This window comes from Pimephales promelas, chromosome 12, assembly GCF_988280905.1.
Source record: "Pimephales promelas chromosome 12, fPimPro1.hap1.1, whole genome shotgun sequence".
NCBI lineage: Eukaryota > Metazoa > Chordata > Actinopteri > Cypriniformes > Leuciscidae > Pimephales > Pimephales promelas.
Window position 1 is genome coordinate 21,740,312 of NC_142780.1, and position 21,123 is coordinate 21,761,434.

Below are 21,123 nucleotides of genomic sequence, written 5' to 3' on the forward strand. Positions count from 1 at the left end.
CTCAGCGTCATTACACATCTGGTTAAAAACTAAACTCAGAATCGATTCTGAAATTATCAGAATCGATCGAGAGAGAATCACGATGGATCAATTTTTTTTTCTCCCACTCCCTATATAGTACATAATATATAAATACATTTAGACCGCTTAACTTAGTGATTGCTATCGGGATGTAAAGAGACTTTCAACCAGCATAATAAAAATGTTTCTGGAACAAATCGCCTTGCCTGCCTTCAAAACAAGAAACATTAAAATTAGAGTTCCTAGTTTGTCCTGAGTAGTTAAACCTCAACAGGTTCCTCACATTCATGGGGTTTCTAGAATCTTCTGCATATTTGAACCCTTTTCTTTTCAACCGTGACTGTATGATTTTGAGATCCATCTTCTCACATTGAGGGACTCATTCACAACTATTAGTTGAAGCTGAAAATATTCACTTGGTCCTCAAGATGCAAATTTAAATTTAAAGATGCCCTTTAGAATCTGAGATATTTATGTTTCCCGTAGACAAAATAAGTGCAATTTACCCCAATCATCAAATTCAAAAAGTCTACACCCCTCGATTATTACATATTTAGAATATTTTTACAAACCATTTTCTATTTTGTAAAATTTTTTAGATATTTTAGATTTTCAGCTGCAATTACTCTAGGCTTCAGTGCATGCCTCATGTTCCTTTAAAAATCTTGGTAAACTTTAAAAAAAAAAAAAACATTTATTCACTGTAAAAAAAATATTTTCATGATTTGTAATCACAACATTTTTTCTTTCGTCAAATCAACTTAGATAATTTATTAAGTTCAGATAACATCATATTTTGAGTTTCTGGTGATTAAATGAATCTCCTTCATTGTAAACTCAATTTTTCGAGGCAACCAGGTTACTTATTTTTTAAGTTAAACTAACAATATTTTTTTACAGTGTAGAATTATGCAAAAAGTCAAAGTTGATCATCCAGGTGAACATCTCAATTTGGATGCTTTAAGGTACTTGACATTTGACACCCTGTCTAATCTCTTTCTTTGTGGCATTTGCTCTCCAAGACTAAATTAACTCATCCCTTCTTTCATGACGCATGGCCCAGTTACTGCAATTAATTGGACTGGAATCAGCGTTCAGCTCAGGTCTCAGTCTTCATTGACATGACCATAGCAGCCCTTAACCACGAGTTGCACTGCACTAACCCATGCTTGCGTTGTTCCAGTTATCACACCAGAAAAGCACCATTATGCTTTTAGTTTGATGTTTGTGGTGCATCAATCATCCATATTATCTGTAAAGCACCATTTTTACATCTCTGGCCATCTCTGATCTCTAATAACCTATTTCTGATCTGCTCTTAGAGAAGTGAATGAATGAAGGAAATAATCCAGCACTCCACTGTGATTTCTCTTATCCGTCCAATCCCTTTTGTCTATATCAATCCTGATAGAAACTCCTCATAATCCAGCAATTACATTAATAACTCATTATAATCTGTCATTTGTGGCCCTTTGAGCAGCAGAGAATGTAATCGGCATCTCGCTACATGTGCATGTTAGTGCATAATAGTAATAGAAATAGAGAGCATGAGCATCTGGTGATGGACACTGTCTGACCCCTTGTTTTGTTTGCATGCCGAATAGTATTGAAAATAATGATGGAACCTGTCGATCTTGGTTTGGTTCAGTAATGGTCTCTTGTTGATTGGTGTTTGCATGGAAGTCAGGACAGAAATAAAATGACCACGAGATATGATTTGTTACAGAGTTCAGATTGTGATTTGCATTCTGCAATTCAGTACAAGTCTATCAGATCTTTATATAAAATATGTAGTATATTATTTAGAATATGCTTTATCATCGAATGACTTCTAATTTGTTTGTCTGTGTCTGTACTTAATACGATTAATTACTGCTCTAATAGGTGTCCTGCTTTAACCTGGCCTTAACTGGTTTACTGTGCTAACCAACATACTAATCAAGGTTGCATAATGTCACTGACTTTGGCAATACCACCTGCAATAGTTGCATTTTGTATGCAGCACTTCTGACAAGTTCACTATCTCTACTGCATGTGTGTGACCTGTAAATTACACCCTTCCCAGAAAGAATTATTACTTTAAAAAAATATAGATGATAACGGTTTTCAAACTTTTGATGTCAACCATGATCATCCTTTTCATCCGTTCCTGAAATAAAAAAGGTTATGCAAGCTATTTTCATAGCCTATACGTGTGAGAATGCCTAAAGATGTGTGAGAATTTATTAAGCATAGCTAATGTTATAACAATGGAAAGTGGAAATTAATAATGTATTAAAGATGGGATATAAACACTTAAAATCTGTTTAGATAGAATAGAATGATTGTGGTTAATAGCCTATCAGAATATCGTTAAAAACTTGATCGGTAAATCATTTGGCAATATTATCAAATTATGTAGGCCTACGTAGTTAATATCTTAAATTGCACAAAACATACATTTCCCTAAGTTTCCCACGCTTCGAAGCGAGACATGATTCTAGAGATGAAACTGCATTTTACACCCATCGGTTGGTATAGGAAAGACCCGCTGAAGCTCACTGGGAGGGACAAGTGACGTCAAGGAAATCCTCACTGCTAACTGAGACCTTAATATAACCATGAACTGCACTGAGAGCTCAAAGCACATTACTGCGCAAAATATAGCTTGACGGACAGGATTACCAGGGCAAAAACACACCAATCCTCATTCAGGTGCGCTTAATTGAAGACAACGAACGAAGCCAAGAGCAATTAGATCTTCTTGCTGAACAGGTTCCTGCTGGATGGGACTGAATCCATTAGGGTATTGGAGCACAATTTTCCATCGTCCGATTTAGTCCGTTAATTCTTTGTTTAAGTCACACTCAAAGAGACAACCGTCGCTTAAACAATCTAGTGTTTGTCGCCGAATTGCACACATGACCCTGTTGGCGAACATGCGGCGCCACAGCATTCGCGTTCAGCATCACCTGCACCGGTGGAGCATCTGCGGGACGGACGGTGGGCAGCTGCTGAGTGATGCTTTCTCGCGCCCCGATATTGGGATGTCCCGGTCTAGTTCCAGTTCCTGCTCTTGCTCGTCCTCCTCTTCAGACTCCGCTCTCTCGAACGAGTGTGCGACTCCAGCTTCGGTTGGACCCTTCACTGTTGTCCTGCTTGGAGACAGCGGTGTCGGCAAGTCCGCGCTCGCCAGTATATTCGCTGGGGCGTCTGACAGCATGGGCAGCGAATGCGAGTTGTATGGAGGTATGTTGACAATTAACTTGACTTTTCTTTAATACTCCAACTGTTCACAGCGATATTAACTAGTCAATTGCATAAAAAAATCACAAAGTGGCACTGATACAATAGGCCTAGCTACAATTACAATGTTTATTTATAAAGCACTATCTACCGAAGTTGACCAACCAAAGTTAGAAGTAGGTAACCTATAGTAGAAAAAACAGAGAACAAGATGTGAAATAGCTTAGGTGGAATGCATGAAAGTAATCATAAAAAACAAGTCAATATATTACATGCCAAAGAAAATAAATGAGTCTTAAGAGTAGCCTAGACTTAAACATGGATAAAGTTTGGAAAGTTCTGATATGAACCGGGAGACTATTCCATAGTTACCTTTCCACTTACGTTCTTAAAGGCACAGTTTTATACAAAAATGAAAAGTCTGTCATCATTTACTCACCCTCAAGTTTTGTTCCAAAGCTGTATGAATGTCTTCTGCTGAACATAAAAGGTATTTTGATGAATCAGTAGCCTAACTAAATGGTTAATGGGCCACATTGACCTCCATATTATGGAGAAAAAAGTGGAATTTAATAGGTCCCTTGTACTTTAAAATATATTCATGTGTGTTCAGCAGAATAAAGAAATGCATACAGGTTTGGAACGTTATGATGAGTAAATGATGACAGAGTTTTCATTTTGGTTATTTATAAAGTTCATAAATTAAAAAATATCCAGTCATATTTTCAGATGCAATAGTCTGATAAATAATTAATTACAAAGTCGCAAGACAAACCTTATTACACTGAAAACTTCAAATATAGATTTGTTTATTGTCAATATAAGATATAATTCATATACTTTCTTAAAGTAGGTCAAATTATAATTTTCGACAATTTTGCCATGGCCAGTATTCACAACCTTAGCTTGTTTCAACTCGTTGTCCTTTTTAATGTTGTTAGGTGAAGTATTCGAGCAGACAATTCCAGTAGACGGTGAGAGGGCCACCGTTACCCTACTCGACATGTGGGATTCACAGGTAACACTTTTAGTTTGTCAGCAAATTATATTAAGACAGCCTACTTTCTTATAAGAGATGAGAGGTTCTGAGACATTCTACTTTTTGTGTCCGTCAGGAGGAGGGCAGCTGGACGCAGGAGCGATGTCTGCAGGCAGGAGATGCTTTCATTATAGTTTATGCCATAACAGATCGTTCAAGCTTCCTTCACGCATCAGAACTTCGTATTCAGCTCCGGCGGGAACGTGAGGCTGACCGCACTCCAATCATCCTGGTTGGAAATAAATGTGACCTGGTCCGCTGCCGAGAAGTGTCCATTAGTGGTAAATATGTAGCCTAGTAAAACTCTTAAATCCAGCTATACTCCTTATCTTAAATACAGTTACTTCAGTAGCATTAAAACTAGCATATTTAATCTTCTTAACCTGAATCCTCTCACGGAGTTGTTAAAGCTACTATTTGTTTTAGCTTACATCACTGAGAATTTTTATTTCATACTTGATGTCCACTCTTTTTTTTCAGAGGGGCGTGCGTCTGCTGCTGTCTTTGACTGTAAGTTCATTGAGACGTCAGCAGCAATGCAACACAACGTCTGGCCGCTGTTTGAGGGCATCATCCGCCAGCTCCGTCTACGAAGAGACAGCTTGGAGACTCTCACCAGGCGCTGTTCTCTTCAAAAGCGTCGGGAGAGTCTCCCAAAGAAAGCAAAGCGTTTCATTAACAGATTGGTTGCTAAGAAGAACAAGCAAGCTGCCTTCAAACTCAAGTCTAAATCATGTCATGACCTGATGAGTCTATAGTGTGTGACTTTGAATAGCTCTGAATGTTTTAATTGTATTGTATGAAGTTTGGGTGCAAAGTGTCTGATCAAGTGCTTGCTTTACTGTAAGTTGTTTTAAGAAAGCCGTTTATGTCTATATTAGACTGTACTAGAAGAGCAATGATTGCAGGCTTCTCGCTCCCTCTGTGAAGGACAGAATGCTCTCTCTCTGTGTGTGTGTGTGTGTGTGTGTGTGTGTGTGTAAAAACAAGTATTTTCCAACTTGTGCTGTTAAAAGAAATACAATTTTTTTTTTAATCTAAAGAGTTTTTTTTTTTTAGATTAATTGTAAATATTTTTAGTCCTTTTAAAAGTGCACACATCCAGAAAAGCTGAAAATACATTAACCTTGAAAACATAAACCAGCTGTTACTGTGGTATTATTATGATACTGATTCTGTATTTGAATCTAATTAAAATTCCGTACAAATTTTTGAAAACTGCAAGATTTTAAAAACAATACTGTTTTCATGTAAGCTAATTTGGGTGACGTCATGCATATAATGTGTTCAGACCAGGCACATTGTGACATCATAGTGACATCACCCTACTCTGGTCTGACATGCAGCATTTTTAGACATTTTCGTGGATCCTTGTGAATGGGAGTGTTTTGACAACATGCCGTCTGTGAATAATACACATAAACATTTATGTTTTTTTCATCATTGTCAATGTACCCTAATCGATCATTTTAAAGTGTCAATTAAGTGTGTTTTCAACCGACATACAATCAAAAATACAGTGGGGTCCAAAGTTTGATTATACATTGAAAGTCTGGGACTTAATATCTAATTTATTGCTGGAAATATTAAAAGAAAACAAGGATTTTGGCAAATTTAACACAAAGATACTATTATAGGTCACCAATCAAGTAGAGCATTTGTGACTATAGGTATTATTAACAATTGATAAATACATAATCTAACAATGAAAAATACTTCTAAAGCATTTATTAATCTTAGATAATGCAAGTGACTTGTAAAGTGAGATATAAAGATTATTCTATAACGATAATTCACAGATTATGTGTACAGCACAGTCTTTTTATTACAGCTTCACCCCTACTGAATATATGTGTGTATTACAGGAACACTTTTGTTCGGAAACACTCCTCCTACTTACCTTTCAAAGGTGAAAAGGGCAAACCAATGACACATTCAATGTGTGATCACTGCTGTTGTGTGATTGAATAATTCTGAATGCAGTGTATGTGTCAAAACTGTTAAGACTGAAGCTAGGAAGCTGTGTTGCCTTTTTATTTTTGATTATGGCAGGCTAGCAGATTGTCAGGTATTGCTCATTTTGAGGCCATATCCTGTCAGATCTGCTATGCATGAGGCAGCAGGTGGACTGTTACATCAAACTTTAAACACAATAGTGTTGCAATGTTATTGACAAATGTGGTCAACCAATTGCAATAGTTCACATCATCAGCAACATTTCTGTTTTAGTACCAATGCCAGCAGTAAATATCTTCATCCCTAACCCTACTCTTTGCCCTCGTCCTTCTCTTCATTTTGCTGATACGGCTGCATAATAATTAGTCAGTGGAAAAGCATGGGCACTTCTTGAGTAACTGCCACTCAAGGTGCCTTTAGCCATAGACATTTACATGTAAAGAATCACTTATACAGGAAGTCATTACAATAGATTTCCCAGAAGTTAATGTCTTACGGTATATTATTTTGCTTTAATTTATATTATATTGCTTAAAGTGTTGCTGAGAAAAAGTGAGCTGTCACTCTTAGTTAATCATATTGTTTCAAATCATTCTATAAATCATCAAATGATTATATTTTTTTTGTGGAACACAAAATATAATTTATAGAATGTTTACACTGTTTTGTCAATACAATGAAAATGAATGGGGTACAAAACAAAGAACTTTCATGGTAATACAAAAAAAAAAGAATTTAAAAATATCTACTTTTGTGTTCCACAGAAGAAAGCAAGCCATAGGTTTGGAACGACATGGGGGTGAGTAAATGAAGTTTTATTTTTAGGTGAACTATTTCTTTAAAGGGATTCTGTCAGTATTTACTCACCCATGTTGTTCCAACCCCGTAAGACCTTCATTCATCTTCGGAACATGAATTAAGATATTTTTGATGAAATCTGAGAGCTGGATACTAGTCCATAGGCTTCTTGGGGGATGTCATTGATGAATACTTGTTCTTGCAAATGTTTTCATTTTCAGTATCAGAAGAACTGAGACTCAAATATGAGAAACAACCAAGCCAGAGTCCATCAAAAGGTCAATGACCAAAGATTGCAGCCCTGTATTACTCAAGATTGTGAACATACTGCTGTGAAGAAGGTGACCTTTACGCTGCCTGTATATGTACAGTGATTTTCATCTGTCACAGCTTGTTCTCAGAGATGTTTGCTTTTTTTGTTCAAGATTGATCTCAGAATTTTGCTTTGTCCCTTGCGTTCTAATCATCTTGCACAGAAAATATTATAGTTATATTATAAATAGTTGGATAGTCTTTTCTTCTCTATTGTGACGTATAAAGTGAAACGGCTTCTTGCTTGATTTTGTCCATCTGGATTTGATTGGGTGATATTGCTGTGAGTGACAGGATGCCCCGCCCTCGCACCAGTAAACACATCACCAGAGACGGGAAGATGTCACTGCAAGTGGGAGCGGACGTCATTTGAAGGCACATGGGTTAAAATAAAAGTGAATGGATAAATCATTTATAACAGATACTGCAATATTCCATTAAAATATGGTGACTTTAATGAAATGCTAGATGTTTGCACATTGACATATCCACAGTATACTGTACCCTAAATGGTGTCATAAAATACATTACATTTACAGTCCACTCCCCTTCATGGTGAATCAGTTGATAATGATTAGCCTCAATAAAGTTGAGTTAAACTTTGACTTGAGCAGGAAACTCTGCAAGACTGAAACCTCAGTCTTTTGAGAAGAGAGGAGCTCTGCTGACAGGTCTGTGTGTCTTATCCTTTCATTGTATTTCTTCTTAGTTGCTGTCTTTTTAGTTTAGGCTGATTATAAAAGTATACATTTTTAGTTACCAATATGTCATTAGCCTTGTGACGATGCTTCCGCTGCCTACGACCGGCTGTGATCTTGTTTGACTTTGCTCAGTGCTTTCAGTAGGACGTAGACCAGCTTATGTGGAAGGGCATTTAAAGATTATCGCAAATTGCTGTAGCATTGTAGAATTGCATTCTGGGAGCGAACGTATTTATGAGCATATTTTCTAGAGGAGCAAGTAGGCCTTTAATATTTTTTGATCTCATACTGTTAGAATGTCATCAGAGGTCACAAGCTTTGGCTGGAAATCAAGGCCTTTTGTTCTCATACCTCGATACTAAAAACTTTACTGTTGTTTATATCTATCTAACCTCACGGTAATGGATAAATACATTTTGATATGTCGTTTGAATTGCTTGGTTTCGTTTTAAAACACTTTCAGTTTGAAAATGTTTGCTTTACTCTCATTCTTACTGCTACTTTGAGCTGGTATTTATAACATCGAGCGCGGGTATTGATTTCAGCTTGTGCATCAGAATGTCCTGATTCCTTATGTAGGCATAAGATATAATGAAACAATCATTTATCTGTAAAGTGTTCATTGAGGTTTAAGCAAAAGTAGCTTATCAGAGGTCACATTAACTTCAATGTCACCTTGTGTCACATCTGTCTCAAGGCGTGTCTGTCTTTCACAATAGATCTGACAGATACAAGTGGAATAAAAATCCAGTATCAGTAAAGCACTAAACCTTACAGCTTATTTAAACACACTATTTCAGTACAGAACAGCCGACACAGCTTAATCTACTCTTGGATGGACTCAAACTGCAACTAAAACAATCCGATTTATCTAGAGATGGTTATCTGTTCACACACACTGTGTTTGATCAGATTAACTTTTCTAGAGAATTCTGTTTACTGTTTATCTTCACAACTTCCTGTATTCATTTGTGGTCTACCACTGTCTAATTAATTAATATAATGATATTGATATTAACAATGTTAATATTGTTCTCTCTCTTCATTTCATTGTATTAACTAAAAATTGTCCGAGTTTCAGTAAACTCAACATTTTAAGCCAACCAGGTTACTTTCAACAAAAAAATGTTTTCACTGATATGTTAAATTGAGAAAAAACAATATTGTTTTTGCATTTACTATAGCAACATCTTCATAAAGTTGTCATTTAATTTGAGAATCAACTGAACTGAGATATTAACCTTAAAATGCACTGTTGTTTCATCATGTATTGCAATTGAAAATCAGACAAAGAAAGAAAGGTTAAAAAACACACAAACATTGAAACATTGTATAATATAGTTTGGCCCATTCCTATTCTCAGATGTGTGGATACACATGTATGTACATAATATTGTACATGTACAAATATTTAATGGTTCATTTGTTTAAAAGACTTTGTAATATGACTGTCAGCACAGACATTGTTAGATGTAATAAACTGTGATGCAGCAGTGACACACACTTAGTCAGTGCTGTCTGGCACAGGACGCCACCCACTCGAGAATGCCAAGTGCCCTTTAAATAACCTTTTTATGGGCTGCGATTCATGAAAACACGCGCACACACAGGACAACAGCCATGATGTCACCATCAAATCCACTATTTGTTTGTATTTGAGACCGACTGACAAAATATACTCAAAATATTTCATAATAAAGGAAAATATATAAAAACATATTTTAATATGCTAAATGTGATTTACTTCGTTGAATAGTACTTTTTGCTGATAATCATTGACTGAAGTTTAACATTAAAGAAGGCGATGGTTTTATTTCCTGACTGGGCGAATGGCAAGCCTACCATTTTTGACACCTCCAAAGTATTGCTCAGTTTGCACAGCATGAGCCATCATTTCAGGGAATGGCAATCTGATAAAGTTATTTGACAAACAAACATCACTGCTATAAATTATTATTGCTTTTGTAATAATTAGTTAATTAAAGGCAATGTTTTCATGTCTTTTCCATCAGGTTTTGTTGCTCGGGACGATGAGAGGTGCACGTTTGCTATACTTGACCCTTCTCGTCAGCATTGTAAGTGTGTGTGCGAGTAGGATTTTAACTTGATGACCTTGTAGTCTCCTTACAATCTTTTATTCTGTCCATAAATGAGTAACTGTGCTGAAGTCCATTTTTCCCGTGCACACTCCATTAATCAAAGACAGAGACATAATCTGGATTCATTCAGCCAGTGGAAAATGATTTGTTCTACATCAATAATAATCAACAAAAACTGTCAAATTTTCAACGACCTTCACATCACAGATTTAATGGACTATTTACTGCATAGGTTGCAATAAGACAATATAGTAATTAAAGTCCCCGTGAACCGAAAGTTGCAAAAGATTTTTCTCCAGTGCTGTGACGTATTTCCAAGTGAAACGGAATATTGAACAGAGGGCGGGGTTTTACTCTAGCGCTCCTCCTCTTCATCTCTCGCTCATAGCAAACTAACGGTTTGAGGGGAGTGGTTAAGCGTTTCCCCAACCAAACTGTGAAACCTACGTCATCAGAAAAAGAAACCGTTCCAGACCGGAAGTAACTTTTCAGATTTTGATTAAAGATTACTAAGGTAAAACATTTTTTTAATATATATTCACTTGCACGGATTAATTGTTCACCACAAGACTAGTAATGTGCGCTAACAAAGTAAATAGGTTCAATTTTGATTTCACGGGGACTTTAAACCGCTTCATTCAGTTATTTATTAAGAGGTGTGGTTAGAGGGTGTGTGCAAGGAAATTCAATTCTCAGGAACAATACTGGCCACTAATGTTGTTCATGACTGGCTAGATTGATAATTGATAACATGGTGTGGTTGCCTACCCCGTCACCTAACCGACGTTAAAGGTAAAGCGTCAGTTATATGACGGCCCGGGATCGTCATGTAACCGACGTTTAAGGGTACCCTAAAAAGGCGGATGTTGACGAATGGTCAAAAGACGTCCCAAGACGTCAGATATGACTTCTTGGGATGAGACTGTGTTAAGTATATTGGTGATTTTGCAAAAAGTCAAATTCTCACATAATTCTTCAGACCCCTTTTCCTCTCTCAGGCTCATGGGATAGGTCTGGAGGACAAAACGGGGATTTTAGATCATAAAGTTTTAGATGTGCCAGAGAATACACCTGTGCCTTATCCCATTTACCAGGTACTGTTGGCTCGGTTCTTGTGTTTGAATGGTTAGTTGTCTCTGAATGGTTTCTATCGTCAGTAATATTTTTGAATGTTTTTATTGAAAATATTCTAGAAATCTGTTCTTTGTTCAGTTTACATCTGCATCGGAAGGTGTCTCTTCATATCACGTTAGTGGAGAGACCGAAGGAAAGATCAGCATCTCTTCAGACGGCTGGCTATTCCTGGAGCATCCTCTGGAATGGAGCCCTGAGAAAAACCACCGTCTACATGTAATATATTATTGTAGTGTGATGTATTACACATAACATTTAAGCACCTGGATCTGTAAAAAGACACAAAATGCCTATGGTGTTTGTTTCTAGTATGCAGATAACACATTGTTGACACTTCCATGGATTATTTTTTAGCGACAGGGTTTTGGGTTCAAATATATGTTCAACGAAATTCTACACTAGGTCCTTAAACTGGTCACCATTTATTTTTCACAATTTTTAATACATGCATTACCTTGACAATGTATTTTAAGTGATTTTGTGAAGTGAACATTTATTTCTAAAAGTACAATATATTCCTTTGTAGTCTTTCCATTTATATGGGGTCATAAAACATTACATAAATAAAGAAGTAATAATAATACAAAATAGTATATATATATATATATATATATATATATATATATATATGTAGGGTTTTACATATATATAGAATTTTACAGGTTTTAAATTGTGTAGCACGTCACACCTCAAGTCATATAATATATTTTGATCTGTCATAATACAAACAATTCTAAATATGTGTGTTTCTCTTCAGATTGAAGCACGATCAGCAGATGGTGAAACTGTTGATGGGCCTTACTCTGTTGTTTTGCAAGTTGTGGATGTCAACAACAATAACCCTGTCTTCAGTGAAAGTCAATTCAGTGGCAGGGTTAGAGAGCATTCACCTGCAGGTGAGAAACACACATTATCATCAGACACTGAAACTTGCTGATTCTCTAAACGCTTTCTATGAACCTACTTTTCATTGTACTTTTAATCTTGTGTGTGTGCAGGATTCGTGTTCATGCAGGTGTTTGCATCAGACGCAGATGATCCCAACACAGTAAACGCTCAACTGAAATTCAGCATTGTGAACCAAATCCCCAATCCTGAAAACATGTTTTACTTTGGCATAAACCCAGACAATGGAGAGATCTTTATAACAGAACAAGGTACATCAACACATTTGGGGAAAAAAAACATACATGAAAAACTCAAATGTGCATGCTATTTGTATTGAGTGGTTTTTCATTGAATGTCAAACTGTTATTTCCTTATATGGCTTTTGTATTGCAGGAGCAGCGTCTCTGAAGGCCAGGCCTGCCGTAACATACAGCCGCGGGGAGGTCCGTGGCAGTCCTGATGTCCTGAGGAAGAAGTTTGAGGACTACTGTATTCCAAAGAACAACATACCACTAGAGAACAACCCCTTTTACACATGCGTCGAGCGTGTTGGTGAGAACACACACAATGATCATGCTATTTGACAGATTTGGGCACACAGCAGTTTAAGTTGTGCATATAATCATGCCAGACTCAGAGACTTATTTACTAGCATTCGAATAAGACATATTCAGTAAGAAATGTATAAATGGACCAAATGAAACCAGTTTTTGAGTCTCTTTCCTCTGTTTGGATAGCACACGTGTATCACGGAGACGTCTATTTGATGTCTGCATTTACATCTGCGAGATGCATTTACTCATCTGCAATACGTCTCTAATACGTTACCTATCAAATGTTAATGTTTTTTATTTAGAATGTATGTAAAACTGCTTTATCTAAGATGCTTATCAGATGTTTGCACACAACAGATGTTTTCCAGATTAAGCGCTCTCTAGCAGACATTTTAGAGACGTACCTGCTATCTGGGACACGTCATTCAGAATGAGGTTGAAACGAACGGAGCTGATTATTCACTCTCACATACACACTCAGATTAAACTGGTGTGTTGATTTCAGTGGATGAGCACTTTTGTGATTACATTCGCTCTGGTGTGTGGAACGTGGCACTCGCTGTAAAGTAGAGCTCACTCATTAACTGAGCTCAAGCAGTGCAGATTACATCAATCTCAGAAATTTGACCCAGATTACTTCACCATTCAAGATACACTTACTCAAACCAATCAACATCATGCTACTAACATAACTTAAAGTCCTTTGTAGCTACTCTGGGAACGTTTATCTTTCTATATTATTTGATTATCCTCAATGATGCGCTCGCTCTAATGTTTACCATGTTATGTTTACTCTTATGTTAACAAGATAACATCCAAGATAACATACACTCTAATCTTAATTTAGTCACACCACAGTGTAAAAAGAACGCAGAATGGTAGTAAAGAGGCTTAAACATTTGCTGCTGCACTCTTTAGAATACCCCTCAGCCAATCAAATTCAGTGAAAGTTGAATAATCAATAATAATTAATGAGTGTTTATTTTGTATGAGCAGAAAGAAGACAAGTGGATCTTCTGGTGGATCCAGACTATGCACTGATTGTTCGTGCAGAAGATTTGGGAGATCCAAACGCTTTGAGCAGCACGACACGAGTCAACATAGTTATCATTCAAAACCTCTGGGTCAGCCCTGCACCAATTGCCATTAGAGAAAATTTAGACGAGGAATACCCTATGTATCTTACTACAGTAAGTCTGGATCTAAAAACAATGTTGTTATGGTCCGCAGTGCCTATACTTTACATTGTTATTCATATAATAAAAAATATACAATTTTATTCTATTGAAGTGAATACAAATCTTACATTGAAATGAGTTAGCATATGGGGTGTGTGTGTGTGTGTGTGTGTTTTATAGGTGCGCAGCAATGATCCCACCGCACTCTACAGGCTGGTACAGAAAGAAAGACTTAATTTCCCCTTTACCATCAATCAAGATGGAGAGATCTATGCTACAGGTCCTCTGGACAGAGAAGTGAAAGATATGGTAAATAGAAATGCAAGAGAAATTTCACAGATTTTTTAATAGGTCTACAACCTAGTTCACTCCGTTAATTATTGTATAAAACTGAGTGTTGTATTCGAAGCCTGACCTTTAATAACAATTATGTGTGTGTGTGTTTAGTACATATTGGTGGCCATGGCAGAAGATGAACATGGCGTTGAGCTGGAAAAACCCTTGGAGATTGTTGTGCGGGTGGAGGATGTGAATGATAACCCTCCTGTGTGTGATGAAGGCGCAGTGTTTGAAGTGCAGGAGAATGAGCCCATAGGTAATAAAGTGAGAGTGTTTATACACACATTACAACCATTCAAACCAGGCGCACGTCAGAAACTGAGCAAATGAATTCAAAGATGTGTCCAAAAGCCAAAAATGATCATTTGTATAATCAAAATAAAACATTTTTGGGCAAAGAAAAAAATCTAAATTCTTAGCTTTATAGCTTAGTATTTGTTTGTCCTCATTTTCAAAATTCAAATCAACAGAATCTCAAACATTTATTCATTTTACATCATAATGTTTGTTTAAAATGTTTTAAAACTATTTACAGGTTTTAATTAGGTTTTGAATGCCAGATTTTCAATGTGGTCTAAGACAGGATGATAATTCTTTAATGATTAACTTTGCCATTATTTTTCAATGACACTTTTTAATGATATGCATGTCTTTAGGTAATACGATCGGCGTTCTGCTTGCTCATGATAGTGATGAAGAGAACACACTGAACTCATTACTAACCTACTCACTCCTGAGCCAGACACCTACCCACCCAAATGAGAACATGTTCACCATCGACCAAGTAAATGGTGAAATCAAAGTAGCCAATCAAAACTTTCAAAGAAAAGAGGTGTCTCAGTATGAGCTCACCTTTACAGTGTCTGATCAAGGTAAGTGCAACCTGAACTCAAAATGAACTGAAAATGAACATTTATGAAGAAGAATGTGCATCCTAACCTTTTCACTCATTTGTAGTTTACACTGCGGAATGTAAAGTGATCATCAAGGTCATCGACATCAATAATGAAATCCCTGTCTTCGAGAAAAAAGATGTATATATACATTTTGTTTCATTACTAAAATACTTCAAATATATTACTTCTTTCTATGGAGTATTGAATAATAAATCTCTGCTGTAATTTACTGCAGTATGGGACCTACAGTGTTCCTGAACTGGCTGAAGCGGGCACCACTTTGCTCATTATCAAAGCCACAGATGCAGATGACCCAGGAACAGGAAGCTCTAGGGTGGAGTATCATATCTCCGCTGGAGACCCACATAACCTCTTAGCCATTGAGGTTGATGAAGCCACCGGAGCAGGCAGAGTTTACATCGCTCGGGTAACAAGATGACTCATATTGCAAGAACTTTGTACATTTCCGCTTTTTCTCCCTTTTATATTTCTTCGTTTTCATATTGTCGATTTTCAGCAACTGGATTACGAGCTCCAGAGCGTCTTCAACCTTCAGATTGATGCCCGTAATCCCGAGCCCTTGGTCGAAGGATTGGAATATGATGAAGATGCCACAACAGTCGTTGTCATTCAGCTAGTGGACGTGGACGAGCCTCCAGAATTTAAAGAGGACACTCTTGATGTCAATGTCCCAGAAAACATCACGATTGGAACCGTCATAATGAAAGCTGAAGCCAAGGATCCAGAGGGAAAGACCATCAAGTAATGCTTTGTTTTGTGTCTCCTATGTAATCAGATCATATATGAGATGAGATTGTTTGTTCGCAATGCTTCTCAACATTATCTAAGAGAGAGTTATGTTCCAGTAGTTATGTGTTATTTATAACTTATTATAACTTATTTTATTAACTATTTGAATATTTACATATAAACATATTTACATATACATATTTATAAAAGCATGAGATCTGAACAATACATATAATTCCAAGCCTAGTGGTGGACCAATAATATCTGAAAAGAAAAAAGGTGATTAATTCTGTCAGATTAATAACTTTGCTGGTAAAAGTTTATGCAAACTTACCTCGGTTACTTAGAACTGGATATAAACATTACTTTTGAATTTGAAGGATTTTCCTTAAGGAATACTCTGGTCTTTTGCTCTAGATAAAAAATCACATTAGCTGAACCAAACTTTAAAGCTAGATTTGTTGCTAAAGAAGGGAATTTTATGATATTTGTTAGGTAGATTTATTGGTAGTTTGACATATCAGAGAGCACAAGTGAGAAGTATATTTAGCATTTTTATCATTTAATAAAAAAAAAATCCAAATTATTTTATTAGAATTTTACAAGTTTGAGTAGAACTTGGTGATCATGTTCTCCAGCATGTTTGAGATCATCCTTAAAAAGCATCTTGTGCTTCAATGGAAGTTGATCTGACATTTTGTTCACATGAATCAAAATTTGCATATTTAATTAGTGGCTTAGAAATAGTGCATCTTAAATGTTTCTTCTTCTTTTGCATCGATATTTAAAAAAAAAATGTTTTAGGTTGTTTATTTAGTGGTTTGAGACTGTTCACCTCCACTCTTTGTTTTTTAAAATAGCTCTCTGGGAGCTGTAACTCTTGTATGATTCCTCTTGTTAGTAATAATTAGCATTTTTTAAAAGCTTTTATGTAATTCCTGCTTTTGAATGTTCTGTTTGTCAGGTTAAGGATGGAAGGAGATGAACATAATTGGTTGGAGCTGGACGCTGACTCCGGTGAACTGAAGACTAAAGCTGCTCTAGACAGAGAGACGGTGGAGCAGATCACACTCACAGTCATCGCTTATGAGACAGGTGAGACCAACACACCAGAGAGAGCACAGATGCATCATGTCTCTCCAGGCCAATGGCATTTGGTAAATATTACAATCTATTTCGGTTCCTTTCAGAGGGAGACAAGCAGGAGGGTGAGATGGAGGTGAATATTCATCTGCTGGATGTGAACGACAACTACCCCAAACTTCAGTGGAAACAGAACTTCATCTGCATTCAGGACATGACCCCCTTGACACTCACTGCTGTAGATAAGGATAGCGACCCCTATGGAGAGCCTTTTACCTTCTCAATTAACCGCAAGTCACCAAACTTTGAGATCAAACCTGTGGATGGTGAGTAGACTAATTTAGATTAATCTTATCCCTAAAAACAACAGGCTAATGTACATTTCACACATACATTGTGGTTATCAATCATCGTTCTAAACCCTGCTTTTAACACTGGGTTAAGGAACGTTTCACAATTTTAAATTAGAAGCAGGGTTAGCATCGCTTTTTACCCTGGGTTTTGAAATCCCTGGTCCGGACGCATTAAACTTTTCTCCCTCTAATAGTATGTAATTGTGAACCCGTAAAATAATATGAGGATGCGCAATGCAAGAGCCTTTATGTAAAGTGGTCGCATACTGTGTTCATCCAATCAATAAAACTGACACTGAGATTTAGGAATGTACAGTGTGAAACATTAGCTTTTGAATTATCCCAAGATTAATTGTTAACCCCCATTTCACAAGTTCACACTTACATACAATTAGAGGGGGTAAAGTTGAATGCGTATTTGGCGTGGTGTCCGGGGGGAGTACTCCCCCTATGTAAGTAGTTAGGACTAGCAGTGTGGAGAAGGGGTGGTGGAGGGGTACTGCTAAACTGTCAATAGAATGAGGTGAGACTGCTGAGTCTATATATACACCAATTATCATTGATTGTTGAGTGCTCTCCACCCGTGGTAATTATCTTAAACGTGCTCCTCCCGAACCTTGTTAATAAAACGTTTGTTAAATTAGTTGCAATGTGAAACGTGAAGCAAGATAACCCAGGATTTGGTTTACCCAGGTATTAGAATGACCCAGCGTTCACTATTTTAAGTGTGAAAAGCCCTTGTGTATGCCTCCTGCATTTAATTTATTTACTGCTGTAACTGTGTAAACACGTTCGGGTGCCTGCAGGAACCTCAGCGAAGCTGATTCTGAAGAAGAAGCCCTCAAGTGATCAGAACGTCAGTGTTCCCATTAACATCAAAGACAATGCTGGGATGGGTATCACTCAAAAGTTTGATGGTAAACGTTTTTTTCTCTCTGTATTTCATATATAACATTCAACTCACTCATAGGCTCGCACTTGGCATGGTATGACATCTAAACTGAGATTTGTTTCTCTTAGTGCGCATATGTAACTGCACTAAATTGGGCTACTGTTACATGGAGCCAGAAGCTCACAGCTGGAAGCTGGGCATGGGCAGCACCATCGGCATACTGGCAGGAATATTCGGCTTTATCGGTAAGACTGATATGTTGGAACTAATTTTGCTAATTTCTGTTAATATTTAAACATAAAAAGAAGCAAACTGAGTTTGACTTTCTTTTCCAGTTCTGTCTATGGTCATTGTTATGTACCGAATCAAGAAGAAGGATCAGACGAGAGCAGCAGATGGTGGAGAGACTAAAGCAATGCTCTAGAGTCAATGCGACATGCCAACTACAAACATTATTCAGTACACAACCCAGGAAAACTGACATCCATGGCCCTCAACACACACCCACACCTTTATTTTGAACGATAAGTGGTTTATTATCAATATGCATGTTTTTTTTTTTTTTTTTTCATCATCTGACAGTTTTAACAGTAACTTATTTGCCATGTGGCCTGGCAGTTTTAATAATTATTTTATATTTAAAAGCTATAAATATTTGACATTTTATTTTTCCCCCTTTATAGATGTATATTTTCACCTAGTGTTTAAAGGGAACACAAAACCAGGTGTATTTTGGGAATTTGTGGTTTATGGTTTTTGGTACAGTAGACTACTTTGAGACATGAGTTGTCATATTTCATATGGATTAAACCTATTAAAACCTAATTATTATATTTATTCCCCATTATCCAAGAATCAGCTAAAATGTGTTAAAATCTATCCATGTCATAGATCTATCCATGTCATACATTTTTGTTTTTGACTTTTCTTCTAAAGCATTTTTTTGTGGAGGTCAAAGGTCAGGTTCTGCAGTGTAATTCTATTATTAAAGAAGGTATAAAAATCACAGAATGGCAACATTTTTGTTTGTTTGCATATTTGACTGAAAAACCAAAATTGTTAATTCTGTAAATAAAGTAACACTTTGATCTTATAGTATTTTTTATAAATCCACAACTGTCCCACATTTTAACATGTTAACATATACTGTAGATTAAAGCAATAGTATAAAACCTAAAATTGACAAGATAATGCAAGTTATAGCTTTTAGGCATAAAGGATATTTTTATTCTTCAAGAGTAAATATTTGTAACGAGTAAAGTCTTAGCGTCTAAGATAAAATCTTATATAATTCTTATGTAATTGTATATCCTTATCCTGTGTTTCTATAAGGTTTTATCAAACATCGCAGGTCTTGAAAGAGAAAAAGTTATTGTAACATATCAGAGACAAATCAAACAAACCAGAGATGCCTAAAACTCACTCTCGTAAATTCTCAGTCTGTATTACTAGTCTGTATCTCTTCATGCTGATCTATATCTTTCATATGTGTCCATCTCTTAGCAATTTTCCATAACAGACACAAAAACAAAAGAAAATGAACTCACTGAGCTAGATTGAGTGAGGAGTCGGACTCAGAGGAGAGTGTCACGCAGTAGCCTAATTGTAAAAACATGGCTATACCTTATGTTTGATATTAGCCAGAGCTCATCCGGTGGGGGTTCTGTGTCCATTTTTGGACTGAGACTCACGCAGAGCTACTTGTCTTCCTGCACTCTGGTGACAACTAGTGAAGAGAGGGGAGAGTTGTGTTTACATTGTCAACTTGGGGAACTGGGGTTTGATTAAAACATAATATAGATTATTTTTCTAAGTTTTAGGACTCAATATAAAGAGTGTTAAAAGTGCTGTTACGCTGTACTTTAATCACCAACAATCTGAAGAAATAAATCTGTATTTTTAATCCTCAGCAAGCCAAAATAAGTTTTTTATTTCAGAGCTTTATCTATACGTGTCCAGATACTATGAAAACAGATGTTTATGGATTTTGTTGCCTGAATGGACATTTTAAACGGGCTCAGTAAGGGCCTTATGGCTCTTTGCAATACTTTATTTTGATTGGTCACTCACTGCCCGTGGCAACATTAGTCCGATCATCCTAAACCCTTTACTTTCCTCATAGAGCTCAGCTGACTTGCGCTTTATCGTTTCCTTCAAACGAAATAACTGGTGCCATTTTGTGTCTTCTTAGTTGTCGACTGTAGTGAAAATCACCCTCAGAGGAAGTCTATTTTCTCTAAGCGGAAACTTTAAGATAATATACAGACAATATAAACTCATATCAATATTTAATGGCCAAGTATTTATTTATTTGTGGAGTAGCCCTGAGCGGGATGATGTAAATAAAATCGCTGAACCCCCAAGTGGACTTACACAAACAGATAGCCTAAAAGTGTTAGCTTCAGTCAGATGGTCGTTAACAAAAAACATACTGTTAACTATGTTACTACTGACAATGAAATTCAATTCAATTCAGGACAAAGCAATTTACATTAATCTCTCTCAAGTGTTTCACAGCACCATTCAGTTTGGTTGCTGTCAATCTAGACTAGACTCAGATCTCCACTCTTCCACTGGCTTTGCCACTAGCTAACACAGCCAAGGATGATCAGATGGATTGACAGATGAGCAGCACTTCTCTCTTGACCTTGCCTGTGGCTAACAAATGGATGGACGGATGGATGAATGATTCAGTGGTGAAATGATGTCCACCTCATCCTATGGTCTTTTTTTGCCTAGCCATCTGATTATCATCTCAACTTCTGACTCTGTCTCTCCCACATACAGTAACACGTGTTGTCATCAGCCAACATCAAAGAAACAATAAGAGCTGATTCCTGTTCTTACAATACATATCTCTTTTAGGCAGTTTGGAAGGTCATCTGCCAAAGAGTGAACAAAACAA

General features: G+C 36.7%; 2 protein-coding genes across 2 annotated transcripts; both read left to right on the plus strand.

Annotated features, from left to right (window-relative positions):
* Positions 1–753: 753 nt before the first annotated feature.
* gem (GTP binding protein overexpressed in skeletal muscle) lies at positions 754–6,553 on the plus strand. Its single transcript, XM_039679509.2, has 4 exons — positions 754–3,249; positions 4,188–4,264; positions 4,362–4,566; positions 4,766–6,553. Exons 1-4 carry the CDS (start codon positions 2,922–2,924, stop codon positions 5,041–5,043), a joined length of 888 nt encoding a protein of 295 aa, XP_039535443.1. The 5' UTR covers positions 754–2,921; the 3' UTR covers positions 5,044–6,553.
* Positions 6,554–7,975: 1,422 nt separating this feature from the next.
* cdh17 (cadherin 17, LI cadherin (liver-intestine)) lies at positions 7,976–19,311 on the plus strand. The gene is made up of 19 exons (XM_039679508.2): positions 7,976–8,022; positions 10,065–10,127; positions 11,150–11,245; positions 11,364–11,501; positions 12,043–12,181; positions 12,284–12,442; positions 12,567–12,725; positions 13,724–13,917; positions 14,086–14,214; positions 14,353–14,500; positions 14,901–15,116; positions 15,202–15,278; positions 15,376–15,567; positions 15,658–15,902; positions 16,855–16,985; positions 17,081–17,299; positions 18,133–18,243; positions 18,347–18,463; positions 18,554–19,311. Exons 2-19 carry the CDS (start codon positions 10,083–10,085, stop codon positions 18,640–18,642), a joined length of 2,604 nt encoding a protein of 867 aa, XP_039535442.2. The 5' UTR covers positions 7,976–8,022; positions 10,065–10,082; the 3' UTR covers positions 18,643–19,311.
* The last annotated feature ends 1,812 nt before the right edge of the window (positions 19,312–21,123 follow it).